Genomic DNA, 25,876 nt, shown 5'->3' with positions numbered 1-25,876 from the left:
ATACTGCGGTGTGGTGACCAATCAAGCACAATAAAGGCCTGACCGTTCAGAAATGTGACCCGGCAATAACTTAGCAGATTTGACTATGAACTAATATTTTGAAGGCATATCCAAAGACTAGCAAGTGAGATGTCCCCCCAGTGTGAGCCATAGATGCCTCCCCCCCTCCGCTCTCTCAACACTCCCCCCCTCCTCTCCACTCCTTCACCCTTTGCCCCGTTTCTGTGGTGGTGGCGTGCCGCGATGAGGCTGGGGGCGGGGCTGCCCCGTCGGCCAAGGTGGCGCCTGCTGCTGGCCTTCACTGGATGTTGCCGCCGCTGCTGGTGCTTCCCTTGGCGTCCGTGCCGTTGGTCTCCGAGGACAGGGCCTTGTTGAGGGAGTTGAGGCTGGCGTCGGAGGGCAAGGCGTCTCGCCGCGGCGGCATCCTCTCGTTGATGCGATCCAGGCCCTTCGCCTCCTCGAAGCTGGTGATCTTGTGCTGGGGTGAGAAGCCTTTGATGGCTGTTGAGATGCAGAAAAAAAAAAGGGGGAAAAGAAAGGGGGAGAAATCAGCAGTGATTTTAGATGTGAGAGATTCAATGATGAAAAGAATGGGGTCACACTTGCTCACATTCACCCACACATCACCAGATTTTGGTTTATCTTAGGTTTGGTCTTGGGTCATGGAATTGTTGTAACGAAAAACTCAGAAAAGGACAACATGAAGACTGCATCTGAGGAGCTGTTGGCTAATTCAACTGCAAGTCATCCATGAAAAATGAGCAACTGAAGGGCTTGTTAACACTAACCATGATGTTGATCCCTAAAGACCTTGCTTTAGAGGAAGAGTTTAGACATTTTGGAACACGCTTATTTGCTTTCTTACATAGAGTTGGATGAGAAGATTTGCTTAGCATACATATCGGAAACAGCTGGCATGGCTCTGTCTGAAGGTAACAAAACCTGCCTACCAGCACCCCTACAGCTCTGAACTACTTAACACGTTAAATTACGTTTGTTTAATCCGTCCAAGAAAACGTGTAAAAGCAACAATTTGTGATATTATTTGGAATTAAATGTAGGACTATTTCTGGGCAAGTAATTTTAAAACAGCTGAATATTAGCTAGGCTAAGCTAACCAGCTGCTGACCGGAGCCTTATATTGAACAGACATATAGACACACATATATATATATATATATATATATATATATATATATATATATATATATATATATATATATAAATATATGAGAGTGTTTATCATCTCATCAAACTCTACGAAGTGAAGTGAATAAACATTTTCTCAAAATGTCGACCTATTCCTTCAACTGAACATAAAAACTAAATATGATGCGACACACATCTGTAGTAATCACAAGGCTGAATAACTCTTCAACCGTTGACAGAATTGTTTAAATGTGTTATGTGCAACAGTATGTATTGTACAGCATATTTACATGTTGATCATTTTTAATGTTTAGTGGTTCAATAACAGATGAACTAATATCAAAGGATATAACTCATTTTTATGAAATGACAACACATTAACACCATTTATCAGAGTATCAAAATGATATAACTGCACAGACAAAAGGATTAAATAATCCTTCTAAATCTATAGAGGGGGCTCCTGGCATCAGGGTCAACAGGTTTTCACTGTGCCATCAATCCATGCTTTAATCAGTACAGCGGAAAAAGACCTCTACAATACTGGACCATCTAATGGCCATCTTGTGCTGCTATTTCGTAATTCTTTAACATTGTATGCACTCTATAAATTTTCAATTTAAAAATAGGGCTAATATTAAAGAATATCTGGACACATTCCAGAACACCTGAGGACCCCAAACGTCCAGATCGCCCCGTCACGTCACAGATTAAAAAAACGAAGAAGGAGAATGATCAAAGAGACAAAGAAAAAGAACGAGGGGAGGAAACAAAATAACAAACACTGGAGTGGAGCCCACTGAGACATTCACTTCCACAAAATAGAACCACGTTGAGACTGAGCTCACGTACAAAGACACTACAGAGGTACTTGGGTGCTAACGACTTGTTTAGTCTGCTTGGAGCATGCAGCAATTCGGGGTTCACTGGGAGGTTATGAGGGGTGGAGGTCACAATCCCATTTAGACTGAGAGTTCAAGAAAAACAAGATCAAATTCAGGTGAACTGAATAATGGAATTAACTGCTTTATTAAAATACCACCGAAAAGAATAAAATCAGGCTGATCTGATGCAATGGCATCACATTTGACAACTCAACGCTGTTTTATTCAATTCAATGGGACATCTTGCATTATCGTTCCAACATTCAGCTTGATCGAGTTTCATTTCAGCCCGTTTTTTTTAACGGCAAAACATTTCAGTTTTGTTACTTCCACCTTTCATAAAGGCCGGGGGTCTTCAATGGTGAGAGAAAGACTATGATTGCAAAGAAGATGACCCGTTAACTAGAATGAGGAGGGGGCATCATTTTAGACGACAAATTTGGGGGAGCATGGAGAGGGGCGTGATGGGTAGCGTAGTTGTGTTGCTGCATAGCACAGGTCAGACACAGGTTATTAGCAGCTCACAGGAAAGAACACGACACAGCAGGGCCACAGAGGATCCACATGGAGAGAGAAGCAGAGAAGTGTCTCAACACTACAATGGACTGTCCTCTATAGGGCTAAAGAGGAAGTACTGGACAATTCCAACGTAAATAGCAGCTGGCAGACTACTATTTAGCTCGCAGTTGAGGTTGTTCTTGCGCCAAAGGCGAAGTAAATAAAAATGATTTTTAGGGAGAATCCAATTTGGATTTCAGAGCCTCCTGTGGAGCGTTCGTCTCTACCAATTCAGATTCAACTCTAAAGAAAACTGGAGTATTATCATATTAATACAACAGCAACAACAATGCACAACTGCTTCAGTTGTTTCAAAGGGGAAATACTATTATAAGCTTTCATAGCAAGACTTCACTGTATTGTGTGAGGGCAGAGAACGAGGGTCCACTATCTCGTGAAGTAAGAGACAAACTGCAGTAAAATGACCACGTTGAGTGATTTAAATGGAATACGTGTTTGTGTAAGGGACTCCCTTCCTCTGGAAAACTTTACACAGCTTTAGATAAACGAACAAGTGTAACCTACCACACAATGGAATACTCTCTCTGTGACTTCATTAAAATATTTTACACAAATCTGCCGATTCCTTCTGTGTCTATATTCTACGGGACATTAGGGTTGTGTACTCCCAGACAAGATGCTGAATGTTGATATTTGTGAATCAAACAATCTGATAAATATATATGTCAGTGCTCTCTGGTGGACAAACTTTGTAACAGTGACACGGTTTATGTAACATATGTGGGCATTTCTGTAACACAATATTTTGTTACTTATCGACCGACATACACGGCGGTACGAACGTCTACATTAAACTAACATCAGCCGCTATGGGTCAGGCCAATTTAGCGGTGTAGCTCTGCAGGACTCATTATGTTGGTCCAGCCGGTGCGTCTGGTGTCTGGTAAAAGCTCAGTGCAGCTGCCAGATGAGCCGATGACGGCCACGTATTCACACCTCCCACATTATGTGAGTGTGAATTTCCGATATCCAAAGTGCGATCTCTATCCTGAACCCGGATAGTCTGGTAATCTTTCTATGAAAGACGCATAAACGGTGATATTTAAACTGCTGAAATGAAAAGGAAAGCTAGCTAACATTTTTTATAGCATGTCATTTCTTTTTCTAGGAAATGCAAAAAAATTTATATGTTCTTAAAAAATTTTTTTTGTGTTAGCTGAGATTAAAAGACATGTAGCGTTTGCTTTGCTCTCACTCAAAATCACAGTAAGACCCTCTGTGATTTTGAAATCTGTGCTATGAAATCCATTCCCCTTTAAAACATGTGTGACCACAGGATTTCCTAATTACTTACTTACTTTTTCTCTGTTAATACTATGCCACATTTTGTTAGCCCAAACACCCAACACACTCTATTCAAGCACCAGCGAGATGGATGAAAACCCAGCGGAGCCCCCTGTCTATTGCCATGAATAGACAACAGAAGAGGGCAGCCAGACCCATTTACCTTCGTCAGCCTCAATAGCTTCAATAGTAGCTGAAGAGAAGAAGAGGGGGGTTGCAAAACGAATGAGAGAAGTGAGCAGAGGAGTTCATTTTGTCCCAGGAACAAAGTCAATGAGCAGCAAAGACAGCCAATGCCGACAACAGGTTAACGTCATCTCCACATTTTTATGACAAAAGGACGCATGGATGTTAGCAAAGAGGGGAAAAGGAGGAGGAAGAGGAGGAGAGGGATGAGCCTTAGCTTTTTGATGAGTTCCAGATCTGTAAAGGGAAGGTGACACATGTTTGTGGCAGCGAACGACCTCATGGAGAGGATTGCATCTTTGAGGTGCTTTGAAAAAGTCTGACAATCAATGTAGTGATAGAAAAAAAATGAATACTGCAGGGACGGACATTGATAGCAAATACAACACGATAAAGCCGGAAATATATTAGTTCTTTACGGTTACTGTTAAAGAGCATAGATGGAGAAAGGAGAGTTGAAAGAGGGCGGATGGAAAACAGGGATAAGGTTTAAGTGCATGTGTGATAGCAGGTTTTTATGGCTGTGGCTTCACTGTTAATGTCAAATCGAAGCGCTGTAGACACATGGAGCAGCGTTACTGAAGCGGCATCTGGAACTGCAGGATTAGCATCTTTTGATATGACATATCAAAAGTGCTGGCTTACTTTTGTGAAGTGTGAGGAGGGGGAGGAAAATAAACCTTTGGTATTTTAACCACTTACCAATTTTTTGTATCCTTGAGATCATAAATTAACATACAGTACAAGTGTGTAAATCAGCTTTACACAAAGACAGGGATGAGGCAGAAGGTGACGGCAAAGTGACAGCTATACAGTGCTGGAGACTACGCAACTGGATACTACAGAACAGACTGTCATGAGGATGAGACGAAGGCACGAGAGCAACAGACTTTAAACAGAATGGCTGATGGAGTCAACATTACAGTAGAAGCACACTGGCGTCTGCCTAAAGGAGGGGGGCAATGTGATTCTACCAATGTTGCAACAGGAATCTCTGAACATCACTCTTCCTCCACTGGGGTTCTCTTTAGAGTCAGCTGCTTCCAAATACTTCAACTTCCATATTCATATGTTAATCCTCAAGACCACCAGCAGAGGCACAACTCTCTTATGGAACTCCACAAATACATAATGTTGAGCTAAAAGCTTAATAGATGGTATTTGTGTCTACTACAGATTTTCATATGAATTTAGAGTTAGTGTTTAGAGCTGTAGCTTCTTTGTTCGTTAGTGAACGCACCCCTGAATGTAAGAAGAATGTAAAAGTGCCCCTGTCTTTTCAGCAAAAATCAGTGGGGCTGAAACAGGGACGAGCATCTGATTGACATAGGCAGAATTGCCAACTTTGTCCAGATGTTATTTCGTTTCCAATTTGGTCACTTCTCCTCCCACAGGAGGTCACAAATCTCAAAAATGCAATTTCAAACGGGCCCAGTTCAGAATCTGTTACATGACGATTTGTGAATTTCATATGTGAAAGTTCAAAGTGCTAAATAACACATTCTTAGTCTTAGAAATGCCAAGTTGGCTCCATAAGCAATAAAACACACTCTTGCTCAATTCCATAAACTTTGGGGGTTTTGCTGCTATAGCCTGACTTGGTTTGTTGTGACCAGAAACTTCTAGTGGCTAATGCTAACAAACTTGAGGTAGATATCGCGGTGCAACGGTCAATGTCGCTGACTTTATGACTCTCCATGACTTGTGATTCTAGTGTACGCTAGAGTACTACCTACTGTAACATACCATTACCCCGTAATTGTTACTCGTGGCCACAGTGGTCTCTCTTCAGCAGATGCTATATAAGCTTGCTTTAAAGTAAAGAGGTGCCGAAGAGATTTTGCTTTTTAATGTGAAAGCTAGTGCTAGCTGATGTGTGAGAACCGGTGAGAGGAGAGGGAAGTTGTCTGGATTTCTGCTTCGTTTTGTGAATGAAAAGACAGACAGCAACTGTCCCCCTTTCATTCACAGTTGGTTGTGTCAATTCCAATTCATCCTTTGTATCACAGAGTGGTCCCGTCTCTCTAGATCCTGACGGAGCACTGCTGAGATCACCAACTAGCACTCAAATGGACAATAAAGTGACCATTTCTGTCAGGGGTCCAAGTTAATTTGAAGTGTTTGTGAAGGCGTTTCCAGAAAGCCTTTACTTCCTCACTGCAGCAGCTTGTCAAACTCATTTAGGGAGTGTTTGGAATTCAACAGAAGAGGGTGAACTGAACTCTAAACTTGTCTCACAAGAAAACGAAAAAAAGAAAAATATAACACAACAGAATACTTGCACAACCGATTATACCTGCAGTTTCTAGGGAGAGAGGAGAAAGAAAAAGATACAGGTAATATTTGAGATAAAACCAGTGGAATACAGAAAGAGACGGGGACGGGAAGACAGGGTATTAATGCGAGACATCAGGAGGGAGACACATTAGAGAAGACAAAGGGACAAAGAAAATCTGCTGAATGTATCTGGCATTGTTTGGGAAGAGGGGGCTGTCTGTACATATAACTGGATATTTTATAGTCATTTATCCATAGAACGTTGAAAGAAAGCTACATAGAGCAGCTGCTTCATTTAACTGAACATGCAGTATAGAAAGGATACAGACTGAAGCTGCCAGAAACATTTAACTACACTTACAGTATCACTTTGAGGCAGCAATTTGAAATTCCAGGAGCATCACTGAGGGAAAAGGGAGGGAGTCTGGGTATGCAGTATTCCCTAAACACTGAGCTAGCACTTTATGCAGGGTATTGCTGTGTAAGGGGAATTGATCTGTGTGTGAGAAGGCGTTCTGGGGGCCAAAGCTGGGGGTCTCGGGGTACTCTGTGACAGTCTTACCATTCTGCAGCTTTTCTTTGCCACCGGACAGCACTCCGCTTGGTAGCATGCCTGTTGGGGTCAGTCCCTTCAGCGTCAGCACGCTCTCACTCTCCTCTCTGAAAGATCAACACAGACATCTACACATTATTTACTTTACATTATTACTTCATTGAAGCTCATCATGTCAAGTATGTGTTTTGGACAATCGAATACTTACTAAATAACTAAAGCATGAACTGCTCATTTCTACAAAATAATGTCCGACATATTGTAGAACACACTTTTTTCCACTTAGGGGCAGTGGAACAAGCTGAAAACACAATACTGACATATTATCACCTTCTAAAGTTGACATAGCAAACTTGTTAGCAAGCTTATTTACACATCCAGCAGACGTGCTGCAACATAAGCATTCGTTTAGAGTCGTGTTTCTGGCCACCTGAAGAATCTAAGTCCAATATTCACTCTTCAGCTCCGTTAAACTGCAGAGTTGGGTGATAATTCTCTGTGTGGTCGTCGTTACAAATGACACCTTTCACATTACACATAATCATTTGACCTATTGTTCATATAAAAATATTGATTAGTGCAGCTTTAAACATTCAGTTCAACGTCTTGTCATGGAGTCGTATTGAAAGTAACAGGACAATGGTAGAACATGCAGGACACAAGGGACTTTTTTCATGTTTGCATACCTGAGCACAGAAAATACCCTGGCCATCTTGCCAATGGCACGGATCTTGTTGCGAATGACCTCCTTACGGGCAGAAGCTGTGGCACCTGGACGGGTCAGAGGTCAGACACAGTCATACATACAGTGACTCATGCGTACTAAACCATGTCCTGCGGAAGTGTTAACTAGACTGCATTGTCTGTGTAAATGCCTTTATTCTTTGAGGACGATGGACTATTAGTTTTTCCAGAAGTGCATCAGACGAAACACAATGTGGTTATTGAAGCCCGGAGTTTAGATCATACGGAATAGTTTGAATCCATCCACACATCACAACAACTGAGTGATTCAGTGCAGTCATGCCACCTCTCTTTATTGTACCACTAGTGGTCTTCAATTGAAGTCCCCTTTAACTCCTACCTACAAATTCCCCCAAGTAGCACTCAAACGTTTTTAAACCTTGTTACATCTGTAAATGGCCTGGTCCTTGTCCAAACGTGTTCGACGAGCACACTCTATATGAATTTTCCTGTGCTGTGTTTTGGTTGCGGAGACTCAAAACAGGATTTTTCCTGGACTGGAAAACAAAACTTTGTTTAAAGAGACCCTCTTGCAGAATAACAGTTTCAAGGCCCCAGGGAGCCAGATTGGAAAACGCACGAGTATGAAGGATGGAAATGAAGTTGATGTGTGGTGAAAAGCTGGGTAAAGGAAAGAGCTGACCGTCCGATGTCTAGTTTAAGACTCTTCCTCTCGTCCTCGTTTCAATACACCATTATTGCTTTAACATACGTTTCTACACGGGACTGATTCCCTTGAAATTGTTTTTTGCTCATGTGTCAGATTTGAGACTGACACTGAGACATCTTTGTGGAAAACAATTCAAATTAGATCAATAGAAAGACTCAGTAGTAGTGTTAGAAGGTGCTTTAAAACACTGACGTTAGTTGAGCAGAGAATAAGCACTGGTCACAAAAGTCTATCTACCTCTGCACACACCATTACGGCTAATGTTTGTACCTTTTTTGGGGGGATATATTAGCTGTCCTTCTCATGAAACACCCCCAGAAGAGAAGACAAGAGAAAGGACAGAAAGATCAGTGGATGGCTGTAGTATGAAAGAGGAGGCGGCGGAAAGGGGGCAGGCGGCAAAATAAGAGGCAAGAAAGCACAAGTGTAAAGGAAAGCGATGCCTTGAACACAAAACTCTGGAAAACATAGAAAAGAAAAATTAGATGAGGTTAACCAAGGTAGTGACAACATCACAACATGAGAGAGAGAAAGAGAGAGAGAGATGTGATAAAGTAGTGAGGTGTGTAATATCAACATAATGGCAATAGGAAACCATGGAAACAATAGCAGATAAAGAGCAGGGCAACAAAAGGATTATCAGAGATTATAAGGGCACAGGGAAGGAGATCATGAGTGAGAAAGACAAAGGAAAGAACAATCCAAATGTCAACATGGTGAAAATGAACAAAATATATGAGAGTGGAAACTGAAAAAGAAGTGAGCGCAAAGAAATGTGGAAATAAACAACGTGGATCGACTGAAAGCTCTGAGTGAATGAGTTGGTGGAAAACGATGAGATGCTAAAGGACGGCTAATTATTTGAGGGACTGTATAGTGTACGAGTTGTGCCACAGTCCAAATCAATAGAAATTTGAATTTAGTCGTTTTATTATGAATTATGTATTCAAAATTAGAACTTATCTGCAATCGGCTGCCATTCCTAAGGACCAAGATGTTACCACAATGATAGAAGAGGGCCCTGATGGTCCCTTATGTACTTATACTCCCTTATCAGCCAATCATCTGAACTTTCAATCAACTGAAGGAATGGGTGCCTTTTATGGGTTTTAAAATATTTAAAATACGGTTGGCGATACACACTCCACCCCTGGGTGCTGTTTACAGAGTGCATCAGTAAACACAAAGAGAGAGAGAGAGAAGGGGGGGGGGTTGGTGAGATCATTTCCTGTTTGGCAGTAAGGGGTGGGGCAGGCTGAGGGGAAACTGGTCATCTCATTGTAGATAAGCTGTAACCCGGGATCAAACAGATGGCTCAAACTTGCAACTTTTGTAGGATGATAAAAAGCATGAATACTGTATGACTAACTGTGCTGTTTGAACTACAGTGCACTACAGAGCCATCTAGTACAACTAAACACCTCCAACTACTGGATTTACGGCATTTCAACACTTACAGTTTTAGATTTTTTCAGACTTATGCTGAATACTTGAAGAATATTTCAAAACTTTGAACGCTGTGAAACTAGGGCAGAGGAAAAACACAAGGAACGTGTGCGTGTCTATGAGATTGAGTGTGTTGTCTGGGACTCCTACTAGCAGAGGACTCCCTCTAGTGGAGCGAAGGCGAACTGTAATGAGAACTGTTGAGGTTGCCGTCCGTCTGCTTTGCTTACCGTCCAGCTCCTCGTCAGTCGTCAGCTCGTCGTTGGAGCAGATGCTCAGCACGTTCACTAGCATCTCAGTCACTGTAAAGAAATAAGAAAAGCATGTATTTGACGACATGGCACTTCATGAGTAATCTTCATATCTGTGTCCAGTCACAACAAGTCATGTGTGGCTAGTTAGACAAACACATACACACAGTGTCCATTAGTGACCTTGCAACATTGCTAGGAATGGCCCTGTGCGGAAGGGTCACACCCAAAATAGGCTTCCTGGACTGAGTGCATCACTCACAGCTTTGTGTGATTAACTGACACAGATGTGTCACACATACAACAGTATCTTGGACTCAGCAAAACCAAATGCCTGGAACAATCTTCAAGGCATTATGAGAATACAAACCTCTGCTCATGTTTAGCAGTTTTTAAACTTTCACTGACTTGTACTTATTGCTGATTTACAGGATAAAGTCCTTTTAAACTAGCATGTCTAACTAATTAAGTAACTACCGGCTAATAATCATGTACTGTATTTATGAACTATAATTGACAATACTGCTCTGAAGCTGGGCCATTTTCATGACTGACTCTGAATGTTCATTACAACTCATTGGTGCAAACAACATTTGGTAAAACTGCTTGTACTCAATGTTCACATTTCATCATAAGCATACTGAGAATATTTGCATGCGCGCCTGCTCACCCTTCTCCCCGACGAAGGGCAGGGACCAGGTGAAAACGTCCATGAAGTTGGGCAGCCAGTAAGGGTGAGGTGAGCAGTTGAACTGTCGGATGTTCATCACGTTGTTCTCGTACTTCAGCACTGCCGCTGAGGAGGGTAAGGAAAAAAGACGGGGAAAGGTGGTTGTTAAAATATGTCCAAATGTGTAAGATACAATGAAATTCTGCTTTCTCTTCTCATGGTAACGTGTATATAAAGTTTGAAACCAGGATTTGAGTCCATACTTCAACAGACCAAGAAAAAGCATCAGATCTGATTAAGGTCCAGGTCCATTACCAGCCTCCATCCAGTTCCCAACCACCACTTAGAAATACTGCGCGGCCTCCGCAGCCACAGTACACATCCCTTTGTCAGTCCAACATGATATTAGCCAGAGGAGACCCACAAAGCCTATAGTACCAAGAAACAAGGATGGTTGTTGGAGAATATCATATCATTAAGCCGTTCCCCGGTGGCTGACACGTTTCTTCTTGCAGTATTACATAGAACAATGCCACATTAATACAGAAGTTTTTATGTGAAAAGTTCCTTGGTGTTTTTGTTCTGCCTTTCCTGGTTAATGATTCATTCGCTGCAGAAGCTGTGAAGACTTGTGAAAATATGAAATCACAAATTGCGACAGAGAAAAGTGTAAAGTGGCCAAAACGCTGTCATGAACACCAAGACTGAACTGCAGCCTGGAAGTAACTCAAGATTTTGTCAGGCGCTGTCAGTCAACCTCTGGGTGATGACAGTGAATAAAAGAATCCAGTATAAAACTACCTACACAAAGACACATTTTAAGGTGATGTATTCACATCAGCATTTGTCAATCTCTCACTCTGACAGAAGGACTAATATATGCACAGGATTGCAAACTGAGATGTGGAAATTGAGGCTTGAAAACTGAACAGGCATCAAAATGAAGGGAGACAGGGTTTGTTCCCCCTGCTGGAACATTTCCTGTGTATTGATTACCGCCCCCAGTCGGCGAAACATGTCCGTCATCACAGAAACACATGGCTCAGCATTTGGGCTCCATGAGGCCGAGCACTTTTCATTAATTAACAGAAAACCATCAATTTCTGGTGAGAGAGGAGAGAGTAGCCAGAGACAGGAAGCTAAGGTAATGATGGGCAATGCTCATAACAGCAATGAACACTGTATGATGATCATTTTCCAGACACTCTGACATGGGACATGAGCCTGCTACTGAACTTCTTTTGCCATCATCAAAGTGTTCCTTCTTATGCTGCTTCAAGTGCTAAAATACATGAAAATGTATGTGCTGCACCATTTCAAAAATCTATTTGACCGAGTCTGCTTTAAAGAAATAGTGCAACATTTTGGGAAACTCGCTTATTTGCTGTCTTGCCGAGAGTTAGATGAGAAGCTTAGCATGTGGACTGGAAACAGGAGGAAACAGCTAGCTAGCAGTGTCTTCCTGGTATCTCTGGTTGCCAGGTGACCTCACGATGACAACAAAACTTCACTACATGAGAATTAAATAAACAAGGTAAAATGTGTTACTTTGTGAACTTTAGAGGTGCTGGTAGGCCGAGTTTGCTGCCTTTGAACACAGCCAGGTTTTTATGCTAAGCTAAGATAACCAGCGGCTGGCTGTAGCTTCATGTTTAATGGAAAGATATGAGAGTGGTATCAATCTTTTCATCAAACTCTGGGTAAGAAAACAAGTGTGTGTATTTCCCAAAATGTTGAACTATTCCTTTAAAACACAGAAATTCAAATGAATCCTGTCAGAATAATTAAAAAGATGTTACTCTCACATAGAAAGTCTACTCATAGTGGCTTTTAAATTATTCAAGCAGTTATATTAATCATGTAACAGCGGAGAGTCTCCAGTGGGTGTGGCTAGCTTGGTGTGGGTGTAGAAGGGGAAGCAGAATATAAGCAGCAAAAAAAATAAGCTGTGCGATGAGTGACAGACAGTTGAAATGGCAATTGACCCTCTTTATGTACTTTGGATCATGCTGGCATAAAGTATTAAAACAGTCATGGTACAGTACATGAAGACATACTATTTGAAACCAATTTCAACCCTTTGTGCTATATATATATATAAGTATATCAGCTTATTTTACAGAATGTCTCATCATAATCACATGGTCTCTGTGTAACGCTGACATAGAAACCACCTCCAAAACACTGACCGCAGCATGTGACCTCACCCATGATTAAGGCGCAGTTTGAATGCGGGTCCTGAGGACAACATGCGAGCCACCAAACATAAATATATCCATGCTGTATATAGAGGTCCCAGCCTCTCTCATACACGAGGCCAGTCTGGTGGCCCAGATCTGTGGAAAGCGGACACCGTGGCTGGGTCACCATGGGGGACTTTCCTGACTTGGCCTCTCTCAGGTCGGGAATAGCAAGTCATCAAACCTGGCATCCCAAGCAGCTATAACCTCGGTCGCGCCACAAATCAGGTCAGAAAACATCCTGCTAGGCTGGAGTTCGCCTCAGTGTGTGTGTGTGTGTGTGTGTGTGGAATCAATGAGGCATGGTAATGCATATAGTGCAGTAACTATGCAATCAAAGTGGTCCCTTAAGTACTGCAAAGCATTACATTCCACTGCCACCACCTCTTTATCCCAGGCTGCACAAGTGAACACACACACATCCTCCAACACAAACAGGAAAACCTCCTGCAGGGGAACATCCATATACTGTATCACTAATGTGGCGTTTATTATCAATATCAGCAAAACACTACGACCCAGTCCAATAAGAAAAGCATTGTATTACTCCGACACACTCCACTCAGACGGGTGTTTATGCGTGTGTGCGTCGGCGTGCATGAAAGCAGTCGCACGCGTGGGCAGGCGTTGCATAAACATCACATACTGCATAAACATGGTCGAGGCACTTGATTGAATGCAGCCATGGAAGCCCAGAGGGAAAAAGGCAGAGCGGGGGAGAAGGTCAGCTCCCCTGCCGTCGCTCCTTCAAATCGGATTCCCTTTAAAGGAACAGAGACACCCGACAACCTCCCCTGTGCAAAACAAAACAAAACACGTCCGTCGTGCCCTGGCAGGGTCAAGGCCCGCTTTCTCTTTTTGGATATTTAATTAAACATGCAGATAAGGGTGCCAGGGGGCAGCGCTTTGCTTCCCTATTATCAGAACATGCATTACTACAAATGCACAATTATATGCAAAGTTATTTCTCATACAGCAGGAGGGCACTGCTCTTGTGGCGACCAGCTGAGTCCTGTGTTCAACTCCACTGCTAAATTCAACACTGCATGACAGCCACTAGATGTCTCTGCTGCTCTGGTGGTGCTTAACAGGGTAGCTGAGGCCAGGCCTGCTACCACGGTAACACAGATATTGCGAGGCGACGCCCGCTCATTAATTATTCATAAGGGAGTGCCTTCAGCCGGTTTCCCCGGTAACGAGCACTGTTAAATCTGCTTTGAGATCAGGGGGAGATTCCCACTGTCCTGCCCTGACGCTTATTGCTGACTGCATATCTTTCTCGGAGGCCACTTGTATCATGTTCCCCTGGATTAGTCTTCCCTGCCAACCTTTCAGACCTACTTGGTCCATTACATTCAGAGCTCGACTTCCATTACACATCAGACATGTAGATGGTAGGGACTGAATATAGCCCATGTACAGTTGAACAATGCATGGATGGTTTCTAATTCATTTTCAGCTAATAAATAAATGGAAGTGCAACTCCCATCATTAATGTCCATGTTCACACAAGGGTAGGGTTGGGACAAAATACCTTGTCATGTTATGACAAATGACTGTTTAGGGCAGCCGAAATTAACAGGTCGTTTTTGATTTCAAATTATTTTGGTTTGGAAACAAAACAAAACAAAATCTTAACTTAAGCTCCACTTACTAGCTTTTTCTTCCTCAGTGGCAGAAGGAAGCTTTTTATCTCTATTTTGGCTTGAAAATAGAAGTATCTTGTAGGTTGTTTTCGATTTCAAATGGTTTGATAAAAATAAACTCAAGCTCTCTACTGCATCTCATGGTCTTCTTCGGTGAACAGAATATGTTCAGTTGTTAGATATAGCTAAAGTAAGTATTAAGTGTTTTGGTTTTCTTACTCAAAAATATGATCAGAAGGAAGGAAGGAAGGAACCATGACTCATTAAAATGCAAAATTGGAATCAGATTGATCAAATCTCAACAATACCCAACCCGACACTTGCACACCCACCAATGACCCATAACTGAACACATATTAAACTGAGGTTTATTAAATCCTTGTTGGTATGGAACAAGAAGAGCCTGTCCTGCATAACATCACGTTGTTCATTTTTCTTGTTTGATGCAGCATGAAAAGTTTTGTAACTGAACCATGTTTACAGAATACTGAAGGGAAGCCCAGTAATGACCAGAGTGATAACAGATGGGTGGGCATCTGCAGCCAGGGATACTCGTCTCGTTGGCACTCGTGACGAGGGGGGAAAAATGAATTCCCTGCTGCGCTGGCGTCATCACTGCCCTAGCTTCCATCCTGCTATTTATTCCAGTGGCAGGGCCAGGCGCCAATCATACCACTCCATTTCCTTTTTCCTCAAAGCACCCATCTCTGCTACCTACCAATCAGCATGTGGCCGCGGGCAGGTAATTTAGGTTTCCGCTCCGCCAGTCCATTCCTGTATCCATGCATCATCAAACAATAACACAAGAGACGAGCGACACGTTCATATTATGTTGATTATATAAGGACTAACAGGTGTGAGATGGATCCCACCCAACCAATCCTTCACTGTCTCAGGGGTAAAATAAAAGACCAGAGTCTACATCGTTGGCAACATCACTGTCATTTAGCTTTCATTCCATCCAAGCACCACAGCCATTAGGATTCAGTTGTTGGCTTTCGGGACCAGTCAATAATGATGCAGCAGAAAACATTCCATTAATACAAAACCGCAAGTGTATAGTGTATAACTGCCAACTACACCACCCTCTTCTCCATCTCTGCTCTCTCCACTGCATTCACTTCAGGACTCAAACAGCGAGAGCTCAAACTGTGAAAACTGCTAAATCACTGCTGCTGTGTTTTCATTTAACACAGCTCCCCTGTCAGCTCGAGGGTGCAGGGGTCAGAGCTGCGATGGACAGCTGGTCAGCGCCTGACACTTACTGCAAAGCCAACAGTTTGACTTGAAAGGAAAAGGAGGGATGGGTGGCATCTTGAAGCTGGACTTTATCTTTATAGAATCACACCCCCCGAGCATCATTCATGTGTTGATTATCCTGACTCAGCTGCAAGTTCAATTTACTTCTGGTGGAGGAGTTTTTCCTTGCCCGTTTGTGGTGCCTCATAGATATCCTCCGCCTCGTCCTCTCTGACGGGAGGTGCGCCTCTCGCTACTTCCTCCCCCCCACATGGAGAGGTCTCATTGGTCAATCTGGCCAACTCCCAGCACTATATTGATGGGACTTGCTGATGCCTCCTCCCTCCCCTTTAAGATTTATGTGCCCACTCGATTGGCCATCAATCACGGGACATGCTCAGTGGGCTCCGAGCTCCGGCAAGAAGTTAACAGCAGACCAATTCATTACAGAGGCTTTGGTTCTACCAGTGAACCCCACCCACATGACTGATTAGAAGAGCATCAACAGGACTGATAGGGCTGCATTGGTTAGCTGTGCCTGTTCCATGGAATTGTGTAACTGTGGGGGGAAAATGCATCAAGCAGAGACAAGCAAATGATTGATAAAGTGAATTGGGAACCAAGTAATTACATAACCACAACTTGTGAAGTTTTAAGAGCTTTAACATAAAATCTCTGGCAAGACCTTTAGCGTGAGGGATGTTTATTTGCTTGGGAACTGCTCTCTTTCTCTGCTATTATATTTGTATCTTAAGCCAAAGATCTATCTCATGATAGACTTAGCCGAAGAAAAAACAAAGAGTGCCTCATTTTCAAGCAGACAGTGAATGATGAGAGAAATAAAGAACATGCAGTCCTGCTAGGTAAGATGTACCTGTGTGCATAAATGGAGTCAGTTCTAAAAACAAACACTGAGTTATATTTTTCTTTCTGATAACCACTCTTGCTCTCTGAGGCATTTTATCAAGTGAAGGTCAGCCAGTTGTAGCTAAGACCAGGGTGCAGACCAAATCATTTTAGATACTTTGACTGTTCCATATTGAGCCCGAGGGGTGCAAATGATTTGCCAGGCAATTGGTTGCCAAAACTAAAAACAACATTCGCCTGACATCACTTTGTTTGTTTGTTTGTATAGTGTTGTGTTGACTGTGAGCCCCTGGAAGATTAGTTGGCATGGAACAAATGGGGTCCTAATAATAAACAACGAACCAGGCAGGCAAACTGCCACGCTGTTTTTGACTATCCTTATTGTGCAGGGAGGGAGGCACGGATGCAGCTCAGGAGGAAAACAGTAAACAAATGCAACCTAATCTCAGATCAAAGAAACACACCTGCAAATGGGCCAAAAGAAAACAAAAAAAGGACAGCCCTCGCTCCCTGGTGTAATATACTCACACCATCAGCGCTGCAGTATAAAGCTCTGTTATGGCATTTCATCACGAGTGGAATTGCAAAACAGCGTGCACTAGCACATCGCTCTTTCCTTCCCATTTCCATTTCCTGTGGTTTGCCCACCGCCACCCCCATCCAAACATGCCCCCACAGCCAAGGCAGATACTGTCTGTTCTCCGGGGAAAAGTGCTGACTCACAGCACAAAGGCAAGCCTATCTTGCTGCGTGGGCACCGTAGCACCGCATAGGGCGCCACCAGGTGCCAAGAGAAACGGCACCACGCCATTTCACTTGTCAAGTCAAGTCAATTTTACTTACACAGCTCAATATCACAAATTACAATTTGCTTCAGGGGGCTTTACAATTTGCATACAACACCCTCCGTCCTTAGACCCCCGATTCCAATGAGGAAAAACTCCAGCTTCGTCCCTGAATTGACCAGACCAAAATCTGTGTCACAGAGATTTTTGTAATTGAACAAACACAATACTTTAAATTTTGAGTACTATTGACAAGTGGTAGAATGGTTCTCCAACAGCTGCATACAATGTATAAGTGAAATGTAAGACTCCCGAAGACCTTCTTAATACCATATCAGATTATATATACTACCCTCAAAGTGGAAATATATAGCATTTTTGTTAACTGTATTTACAGGATAGCAATAAAACAATGTATTTATTTATTTTTATAGGGGCAATGCACATTTATCAACATCACTGTAAATGTGCCAGTGTTAGCCAAATGGACAAATTTTCAACTGTTGCCCTGTGGCGGGGTGTTAAATTTGCTAAAAGCTCCTTCCAATAAAAGACAAGAAAATATTTTAAGGGCCTTTTAAAGCTCCATTAAGCAATATTTTTGACATTGACATTAAAACAAAGGTCTCCCGTAATGTAAACAGGTTGTTCAACACTCCAGTCTGCAGCTCTTTTCAGCTTTCAGTCACTTTCATCTTATTTCTTTGATTTGCCAGTTTTCTGGTCGTGTCCTAATACTCTCATAATCCTTGTCAACAATACTCCTGCAAACCAATTGTATGCTACTTGCCCGGGGTTAGGGGTTAAGAGCTGAGAGTCAAAAACTAGCAAAACAGAGACCCAGACATTTTTCTCAGGAGCAAGTGGACTAAGCCAGAAAGTGGCAAAATCAGAGAACTCCATGGGCATTCTTTGCAACAAATATTTTGTCTTGTCCTTGCAGGAACAGTATAGGTGTCACTAATAACATTAATGAAGGCTCCATTCTGTTGAAGTGTACCAGTAAGCAATGTCAGCTGACATATACAATACCCTGGCCCTGAAACTCTTAAATGGAATTAAGCCATTCACTGTGGTATTCATGTTATAAGCCACTGAAGATTGATAATGATATATTTCTTCTCCTTACCTTTGTTGTTGTAGACATCTAGATAGTTGGGTGCTGAGAAGATGGTGATAAGGGATGGGAAGCCAGTGGTCTGACTCTTTCTGTACATGCGATATCTGGTAAAATGTACAAAAGGAGATGTAAGCATTAGTAAACGTTACAACATGTCATTCATGGATTAATCATTAGTGTTCAGCCCCCGGGATATGATTATGTGTGTTTGTCTTGTAAGCTGATGTATCATCAAGGGGCAGCAACTCGGTGTAACCTCAGGAGAGTAAATCCCTGTGCTACAGGTGAAACTTGCCCTTAAGTAGTCATCACACTGAACCAACTCAACATTCAAACCCAACCACTCTGATCTCCCGGCAAACGTCTGTGCTGTGTTTGGTGGTTTGGATACTTGGAATGGAACAGAGCTTTAAATAAACAAAGTACTAACTCAGATGATTTATTTGCTGCACCACACCATGCCGCAACTATTTACAGAGATTAAAAAAAAAAAAAAAGGTAGAAATTGCAAAGAAAATACACATGAAACTCAATATTATTACATGTGTGGTCTAAGGTGGCTTAGGGCAGCAACCTCATCTGAGACGTGGCTAGGTGTCCTATGTGACCGCGCTGTGGGAGTGTAATGGTAAACAACTATATGCTGTGCATCCCACCGCCTTAACCTTGCTTAGAGGGAGATCAGCTTGACACATCCACCCACCTGCCTGTTTTAAAGACCAAACTTTTCAAAGGGCTAGTTAGTTCCTAATGTATAATAGACGAGTAGGGTCGTCGTAAAGCACTGTATGTGTCTGAATGTGAAGTAAACAACATATAGTGACATAACATTTCAAACTCAAACATTTTTAAACCAAAGTTCTTGACAAGATCTGCATGAATCATACTTGTCACATCACATCTGGCCAACTAACTCCCCACGCTGGATTCATTTTCATTTCTTGGATTACTGCGACTTCTCTCAAAGTTCAGACCGCACCGAACCTGTACTCCAGACAGGCTTGGGCAAAGCCCCGGAGCACCGGGGAAGCTTTTCATTTAATACCCTGGTCTGAATCACTCTGCCGTGTGACAGTGTGATGGCAGAAGACGAAATGCCACAACACTCACCCAGCATCCTGCGCTTCATGGGCCCGGATGATAGATAATAAGTTATTGTGTTGTAGAAAGTCACAGACTGCAGGGTAGCTGTTGAATAAAGAGACAAACATTTGGTTTACTCATACATCAAGAAAAACCCCAGTAAGATCAAGAAGAACGATCAATAGAAATAACTAAATAAGTCATGGGTATTATTGATTGTGCTCAGAGAAAAAGCGGATATACAACACTGAGTTCAAGCTATATTTGTTCTAAAACCAACTGTGGCTTAAAAAGAGGTATATTTCTTTGAAAGGTTGGCTGTAAATTAAGGCTTTTATATCAATTTTAACTTTGCCTGAAATTTAAACCAAGCCCTTTAATGTCCTAAAAAACCCAACGTTTTTATGAGCAAAGGTATGATGACTCATAATCAAAATAATAACCCATAATATGCATAACTTTTAAAGAAGCTTTCATACTGTAAGAGGAGTAGGTGTGATCCCTCTGAAATGGTGGATTTTATTCTAGAATGAAACTCAAAAAATGTCAAGTATGACACATGATTCATAGCAGACTGTTTCTTGAAGAAAAAAAGCGATCGCTGGGGAGTGTTAAAGCATGTTTTATGCTCATGCTGATCTATTCAGTCTGTGAGCAGAGAGACCAAAGACCTCACTGCCAGCTATCAAACGACAGTAAGGTTTCAGAGTTTTCCATGCTACAACCTCTCATTCCTCAACACCAGCTTCCACTGGAAACTTCCTTTGTTCAAAATGAGTCGCTGGCCAACAGCATTTCTTAAGTAAAATGTCTTGATATCAAAACCAGTTGCTATTAAAGCGGCACTACCACAATACTTTTGAGCGTTGCTTCTAACAAACATAATTAAAAACCCCCATGGATGTCAGAATTTGTGAATCGTGGGATGCTGTGTAATGAACAAAGTGAGTGACAGCTCACAATGAATGAATGACACCTTTGCATTACATCTAAAGCACTTGGTGAATGTGGGAGGACTTTTTCAACAATAATAGGGGCTAACTTCAAGCTTTTCTTTATTATGGTTCAATGAAGAAGTATATTGTGCTCAAAATACAAGATTATGTATTAAGTTCTGTAATCCTAGCTCGGTGCCCCTGCAAAATCAGAGCACAGCTACGTACAACACCCACATGCAGCAATCAAAACCAAACTATACATTCTGGCTTCCGACCCTTTAGCAAAAGCACCCAGGCATTTGTTGCCAGCTGTTTTTTAAAATCGCCATTAAGACAAGATTCAGTCTCTATAATCAACACAATACACCGGTGAGGTTTTACAGTGAGTGCTCAGCTGTTTTGGTCACTATTATGGCAGCTTCATTGCATCTCTTAATGTAAAGCCCTTTGGGGCAGGCTTGTAATAAAGTGTTATATAAGTAAATTAGCTTTAATGTGCCTGGCTTATTTTTTGTATGTATGCTCGTCTTCTCAGCTCGGTGCAGAGGTAGATTATTTTAAATTTGAATTGTGTGAAAACCCATCATGGGAGTTATGAAAGGTTCATTGACAGTCTTGGTTCATGGAGACATGAGAGCACATGCATTCCTGACAAGCACAACAAACATCTGCTGTGAAGGAAGTGAAAAGGAGGGAGCAGTTGCCTGAGAAGGAATTAAAAATGCAATGAGTTTTCTTTTTGTTGGGGGGGGGGTAGATGTTTTATTTCTCACTTGATTTCCTGCAGCAGATGCAGATACATGCCATATGGAGCCGTTCGGTAGACGAGATACATTTTGGCCTAGTTTGTTTTTTGGCAGTGTGCATTTTGAGTTTAGAGCATCTCCCATCTGTCCAACAACAGGGCACAGATGTTAATGAGCTCCTTGGACGAGTTGTGCAAGAAGTGAGTTCGTGCTCAATCTAAGTGGCACTTTGCGAGTTCACTATGTTAAAACTGAAGCTTAACACTGGTTTAATATTGGATTAACACCAATGAAAAAAAAGATGTAAAGAAAGTCACTTTAGGCTGATTCATCTATGCTGCTGAGTGGAGGCTAAAATGAAAGCAGCCATATTTGAAACATGTGCAATTTCATGCCTGAGTTGCGTTTGTAAAAGTGTTACGAGCGTGCCTACGGCGCTGGGGGAAATTATTGGTTGCTGCAAGACAGAAGCAACAAAGAAGCTGATGTTTTTTTGGGGAGGGGAGTTGAGGAATGGCTCTCCCCCAGTCTGGCTTAAACTGTCTCATAAATCCTGAATGCCAGTGTGATGCCAATTAGCGACCGTCCCCTGGGCAGATGAAGTGGAGGACACTTATGAAAACAAGACTCTGGAGGAATTTTGACCAAATGGCAGAAGGTTAACCAGGATGCTGGTACAACACAAACATGTGACAGTCAAATCAGTCGTTTGATGTACAAAAGGCCACATACCAAACATCTCAGTGAAGTTACAACATTCTTTTAACACAGAGCCAGTGTAATAGACCTGCAGTGTAATGGCTCACATAAAAAAAAAAAAACCAAGATATATATAGACGATCAGGCAAAATATCCCCTCACAAATCCACAACAGCAGCAGTGATGGGAGTTCATTTCTAAGCACGGACATTAAAATACTATTAAGTCAGTAGTTATGAAACACCTGTTATTAGAAGAAAAACAAAAAGAGAAAAGGCATATCAGGAGCCTCAGGACATTTCCGTCTACATTAGCTGGCTAGCTGCAGGCACGCCGGGGCCAAGTAAGCGTCGCTTAGGCCGTAATGAGCGGAGGGAGCGCTGGACGCACTAAGAGACAGGACTGTGCCTTGTGGTAATGTGCCAGTTCATTACATTTTGTGACAGCGCGAGCTGCCTGCTCCGAGCATTTCCTCTGTTTGTTCAGTTACTCAGCTCAAATGAAGGTAATGTGGGTTACATAAACGCTGGCGACGGTCTTATGAGGAGACTTTTGGATTACTCTAATGCACGCCATGTTCTAACAACTGTTGGTCTCCTACTCACAGTTGAGGGATTGCAGGGGTAAGAAAATGAAGAGATGAGACATGGAAATTTGGCAGCAGGGTTTCTTGATTTATCTACTCTTTGACAAGATGATGGTTATTTATTTTTTTTCCATTTATGATTACTGAAGCACTTCACTGACTTCCATACCTGTCTTAATGTTCAAATATTCTGTCTCGGAAAATGTTCATTGTATTGAATATCACTTTGGTGAATAAGGTTTCCACAGAGAGTACAGCCAAAACTAATCACTAGATGATTTATTTTTCCTAAATGTAGTCAAAACATCAAATTAGATAACAAGCTTTTTGAAATATGTTTTTAATTCTGCAGTCTAATATAAATCATAGTGTTGGCTTAACATGAGACTGTCATATACACTGAACATTACAGATGCTATTTGATGCTAGGAGTGAATAAAAGCCGTTATCTATCTGGCGGTTACCTGGAAACCTTTCTGCAATTTTCCAAAGTAGTAACAAAAATGACATTACAGAATTGAAAAATGTCTAAAAACACCACACTACTCTAGTTGTTAGACACAAAATACCTGTAGAAGTAGGAACAGCCTCGCACTGTGTTGTGTGTGAAATGCTCTTGGCTCTTCTCATTCCCAAAGTCCTCCAGGGGGTCGGACCACAGCAGATCGCACATTGGTCCGTATGCTGGAGGCTCTTTGAATCTGTCTAGCTGTGGAAGAAAAAGCAGGGACTCTTGTCAGCCTGTTTGACTGGAAAAATTGTACATGGAGCATGCATACTACTGCAGAGAAAATATTTGTGCTTCCTCCGGGAGAGCCACGTCGGCGGCGGCTGCTGCTGCTGCCATGATCGTAATTAAATCGTGACTCCAAATAACATGTTCGCTGAAGTGATTTTAAATTCTATTCAAGGCAGAAGGGATATACAGTATGGATGACGTGTCAAAGACAGCGCTCATCTTTCAGTACCTAGAAGGCTCTTTTTTTTTTTGGAAAGACATGAAAAAACTCGATGGCAGCCATTCTTTTGGAGCAATGAACATAAATGACTTTGCTTTCAGCCAAGGATGGCTCTTTCTCGAACAAAAGCTTGTGGATTACTAGATGGGTAGCATGATGGACACTTCAATAGAGCAGATTCTATTATGCATGCCCTCTGATTGCAGCCACAAAATCCATTTGGAACTATTGAATTAGTTTGAAAGCAGGATCCGACTCTTCAGCATTTTTTAATCAGAGGGAGGGCCGGACCGGGTGCTTACAGTCCCTCGTGTCCAAGTCCTGAGTGGTGTTTGAGACAGATCCGGGAGAATCACTTCATGTGTTGCTACTAAGGTTGTTATTTTCTCGGCACCTCATGCTAAAACAAATGCAGTTTCTTCCTCATTAACTTTGAATGAATGCAGAAAAAGACATGACGCGCACAGGAAGCTCCAATTTTCAACAAATGATCTGTATTTTTAAAGCCATTAAGGGCCACCTGCTGTTAAAAACACACACACACACACACACACACACACTGTAGCTTTATGAAATTATAGAGAAAATGGTTTTGAATCAGACACATACTTTCCTGATGTCGTCAAGATTTGTGATTTCTGGAGACAGTCCTCCGTGTACACACAGGAACTGCTGGTTCATAAGTGCAGCCAGGGGAAGGCAGTCGAAGGCGTCCATACATGCGTCATACACCCTCTCTGAATACTTAATTCTACCTGTCATGGGGGGAAACAGGGCAGGGAGAGGAGAGCATGCCAAGTCAAACAACACAGCTCTCATACATTGGGGCAGTGTGCTAGACTGGGACGGAAAGGCTCTCTAAAGCGCCAAAAAACTTCCCAAACACATTTTAAAAACAGCACAATTTCACAGCGCTTTTGTGTTTTTTTCTTTCTCTTCCCCCTCTACTCTGTCTGAGTCCAACAGAAATAGTTCTGACATGTGTAAATATCAAGAAGGGCAAAAATTGGACTGAATTTTCTGTACCAGGCCTGAGGGCACTTTTAAGTGAGCATTTGTGGTCGGTGGCTGAACTGGACGCATAATAAACAACTTTTAGAAAGAATAACTCAATTCTCCATCTACTCTCTGCACAGAGAATTACAGACCAGACTGCTTAGGCTCAATTTAGATCAAAGGTAAAAAAAAATAAAAAAAGTGCCAAAGCATTACTTACATTCCTGCTTAAATGTGAAATACTCTGTTAAATGTCTACATTCATGATTCCCACGCAGCAAAAACAGTGTTTTGGGGTAAAGGATCTTTAAGGCCCACAAGTACAGCACACACTGAAACAAAGAAGAACAAAAAGGATTGGGGAACAGTTAGCTTGTCATCTTTCAATAACACTGGAAACATATACCATCAAGTCAGACTTTGTCAATTTCACAGAGTGGCATAACACAAGCAACTCGGCTTCTGATGAAACATTCATGCGGTACATTTTGTGGCACGTTTTCAGGCTTGCTGGAAGAGACAACAAGAAGAACCATCAGGCACGGCACATTCCATTAAAATATGTTTTATTAATAAAAGTTTAATGTTTCAGCCAATGAGATGGTAGGGAATATATATCTAGGTAAATTCCAACCTGAAGTCCCAGATTAAACACATGTATTTTGCCTCATATTAAAAATCTCTCTCTACATAACCCTAAGGTGCGGCGTGACATTTACTATATAGGCTAAATTTGAAGTTATTATAAAAGCCTATTACTGCTCCAATATCTGCTGCCTGATTTGATCTACGCTCAAAGAAAGCTATTAATAAACTCAACTTCAGTTGGGCACATGGTGTGTGTCACACTTGATTAGGCCCTCATGAGGACACACACAGAAAATAAATAGATATACAGACTCACTTCAATACTGAAATACCCTCTGTCAACGTAGTCCCCCAGGAAAAGGTAGCGTGTGGATGCTGGTGATCCTCCTACTTCAAACAGCTTCATCAGGTCAAAGAACTGCCCATGGATGTCTCCACACACTGGAATAAGGCAGAAAGAGGAACAAAAACACATCAGGATAACAGCTATTTTTACAGCTGAGACACAAGCCTCTATTACTGTGTGAGAAGCTATTTGCTTATTTCCATGTTTTCCATCAGATGTGAAGAGCTCTGGCAATGTATGATATCACAGTAAACCTGGAATATAGGACCACAGAGGATGGCACACATATATGTAGTGTCCTGGACTACCCCTACTTCAGTGGCTGCTCATAATTATATAGACAGC

General features: G+C 42.0%; 1 protein-coding gene across 3 annotated transcripts in view; it reads right to left on the bottom strand.

Moving 5' to 3' along the window:
- Positions 1-211: 211 nt before the first annotated feature.
- Positions 212-25,876, bottom strand: part of LOC139305530 (protein phosphatase 3 catalytic subunit alpha) — a 62,050-nt gene continuing 36,385 nt past the window's right edge. Inside the window, exons 3-15 of one of the 3 annotated variants that reach the window (XM_070929406.1) lie at positions 25,502-25,626; positions 24,818-24,929; positions 24,211-24,356; positions 23,212-23,351; positions 19,701-19,778; positions 18,600-18,694; positions 10,694-10,819; positions 10,003-10,074; positions 8,597-8,623; positions 7,599-7,683; positions 6,922-7,019; positions 4,060-4,089; positions 212-501 (exon numbers count right to left, since the gene is read on the bottom strand). In XM_070929406.1, the coding sequence (XP_070785507.1) occupies positions 299-501; positions 4,060-4,089; positions 6,922-7,019; positions 7,599-7,683; positions 8,597-8,623; positions 10,003-10,074; positions 10,694-10,819; positions 18,600-18,694; positions 19,701-19,778; positions 23,212-23,351; positions 24,211-24,356; positions 24,818-24,929; positions 25,502-25,626 (1,337 nt within the window). In that variant the 3' untranslated portion in view covers positions 212-298. Of the gene's footprint in view, positions 502-4,059; positions 4,090-6,921; positions 7,020-7,598; positions 7,684-8,596; positions 8,624-10,002; positions 10,075-10,693; positions 10,820-18,599; positions 18,695-19,700; positions 19,779-23,211; positions 23,352-24,210; positions 24,357-24,813; positions 24,930-25,501; positions 25,627-25,876 lie in introns of all 3 variants that reach the window. The other 2 variants (XM_070929407.1, XM_070929405.1) reach the window with 2 other exon arrangements.

This window comes from Enoplosus armatus, chromosome 23 (genome assembly GCF_043641665.1).
Source record: "Enoplosus armatus isolate fEnoArm2 chromosome 23, fEnoArm2.hap1, whole genome shotgun sequence".
Classification (NCBI taxonomy): domain Eukaryota; kingdom Metazoa; phylum Chordata; class Actinopteri; order Centrarchiformes; family Enoplosidae; genus Enoplosus; species Enoplosus armatus.
Note: the sequence above shows the minus strand (reverse complement) of the source record. Positions and strands in the feature narration are given on the sequence as shown.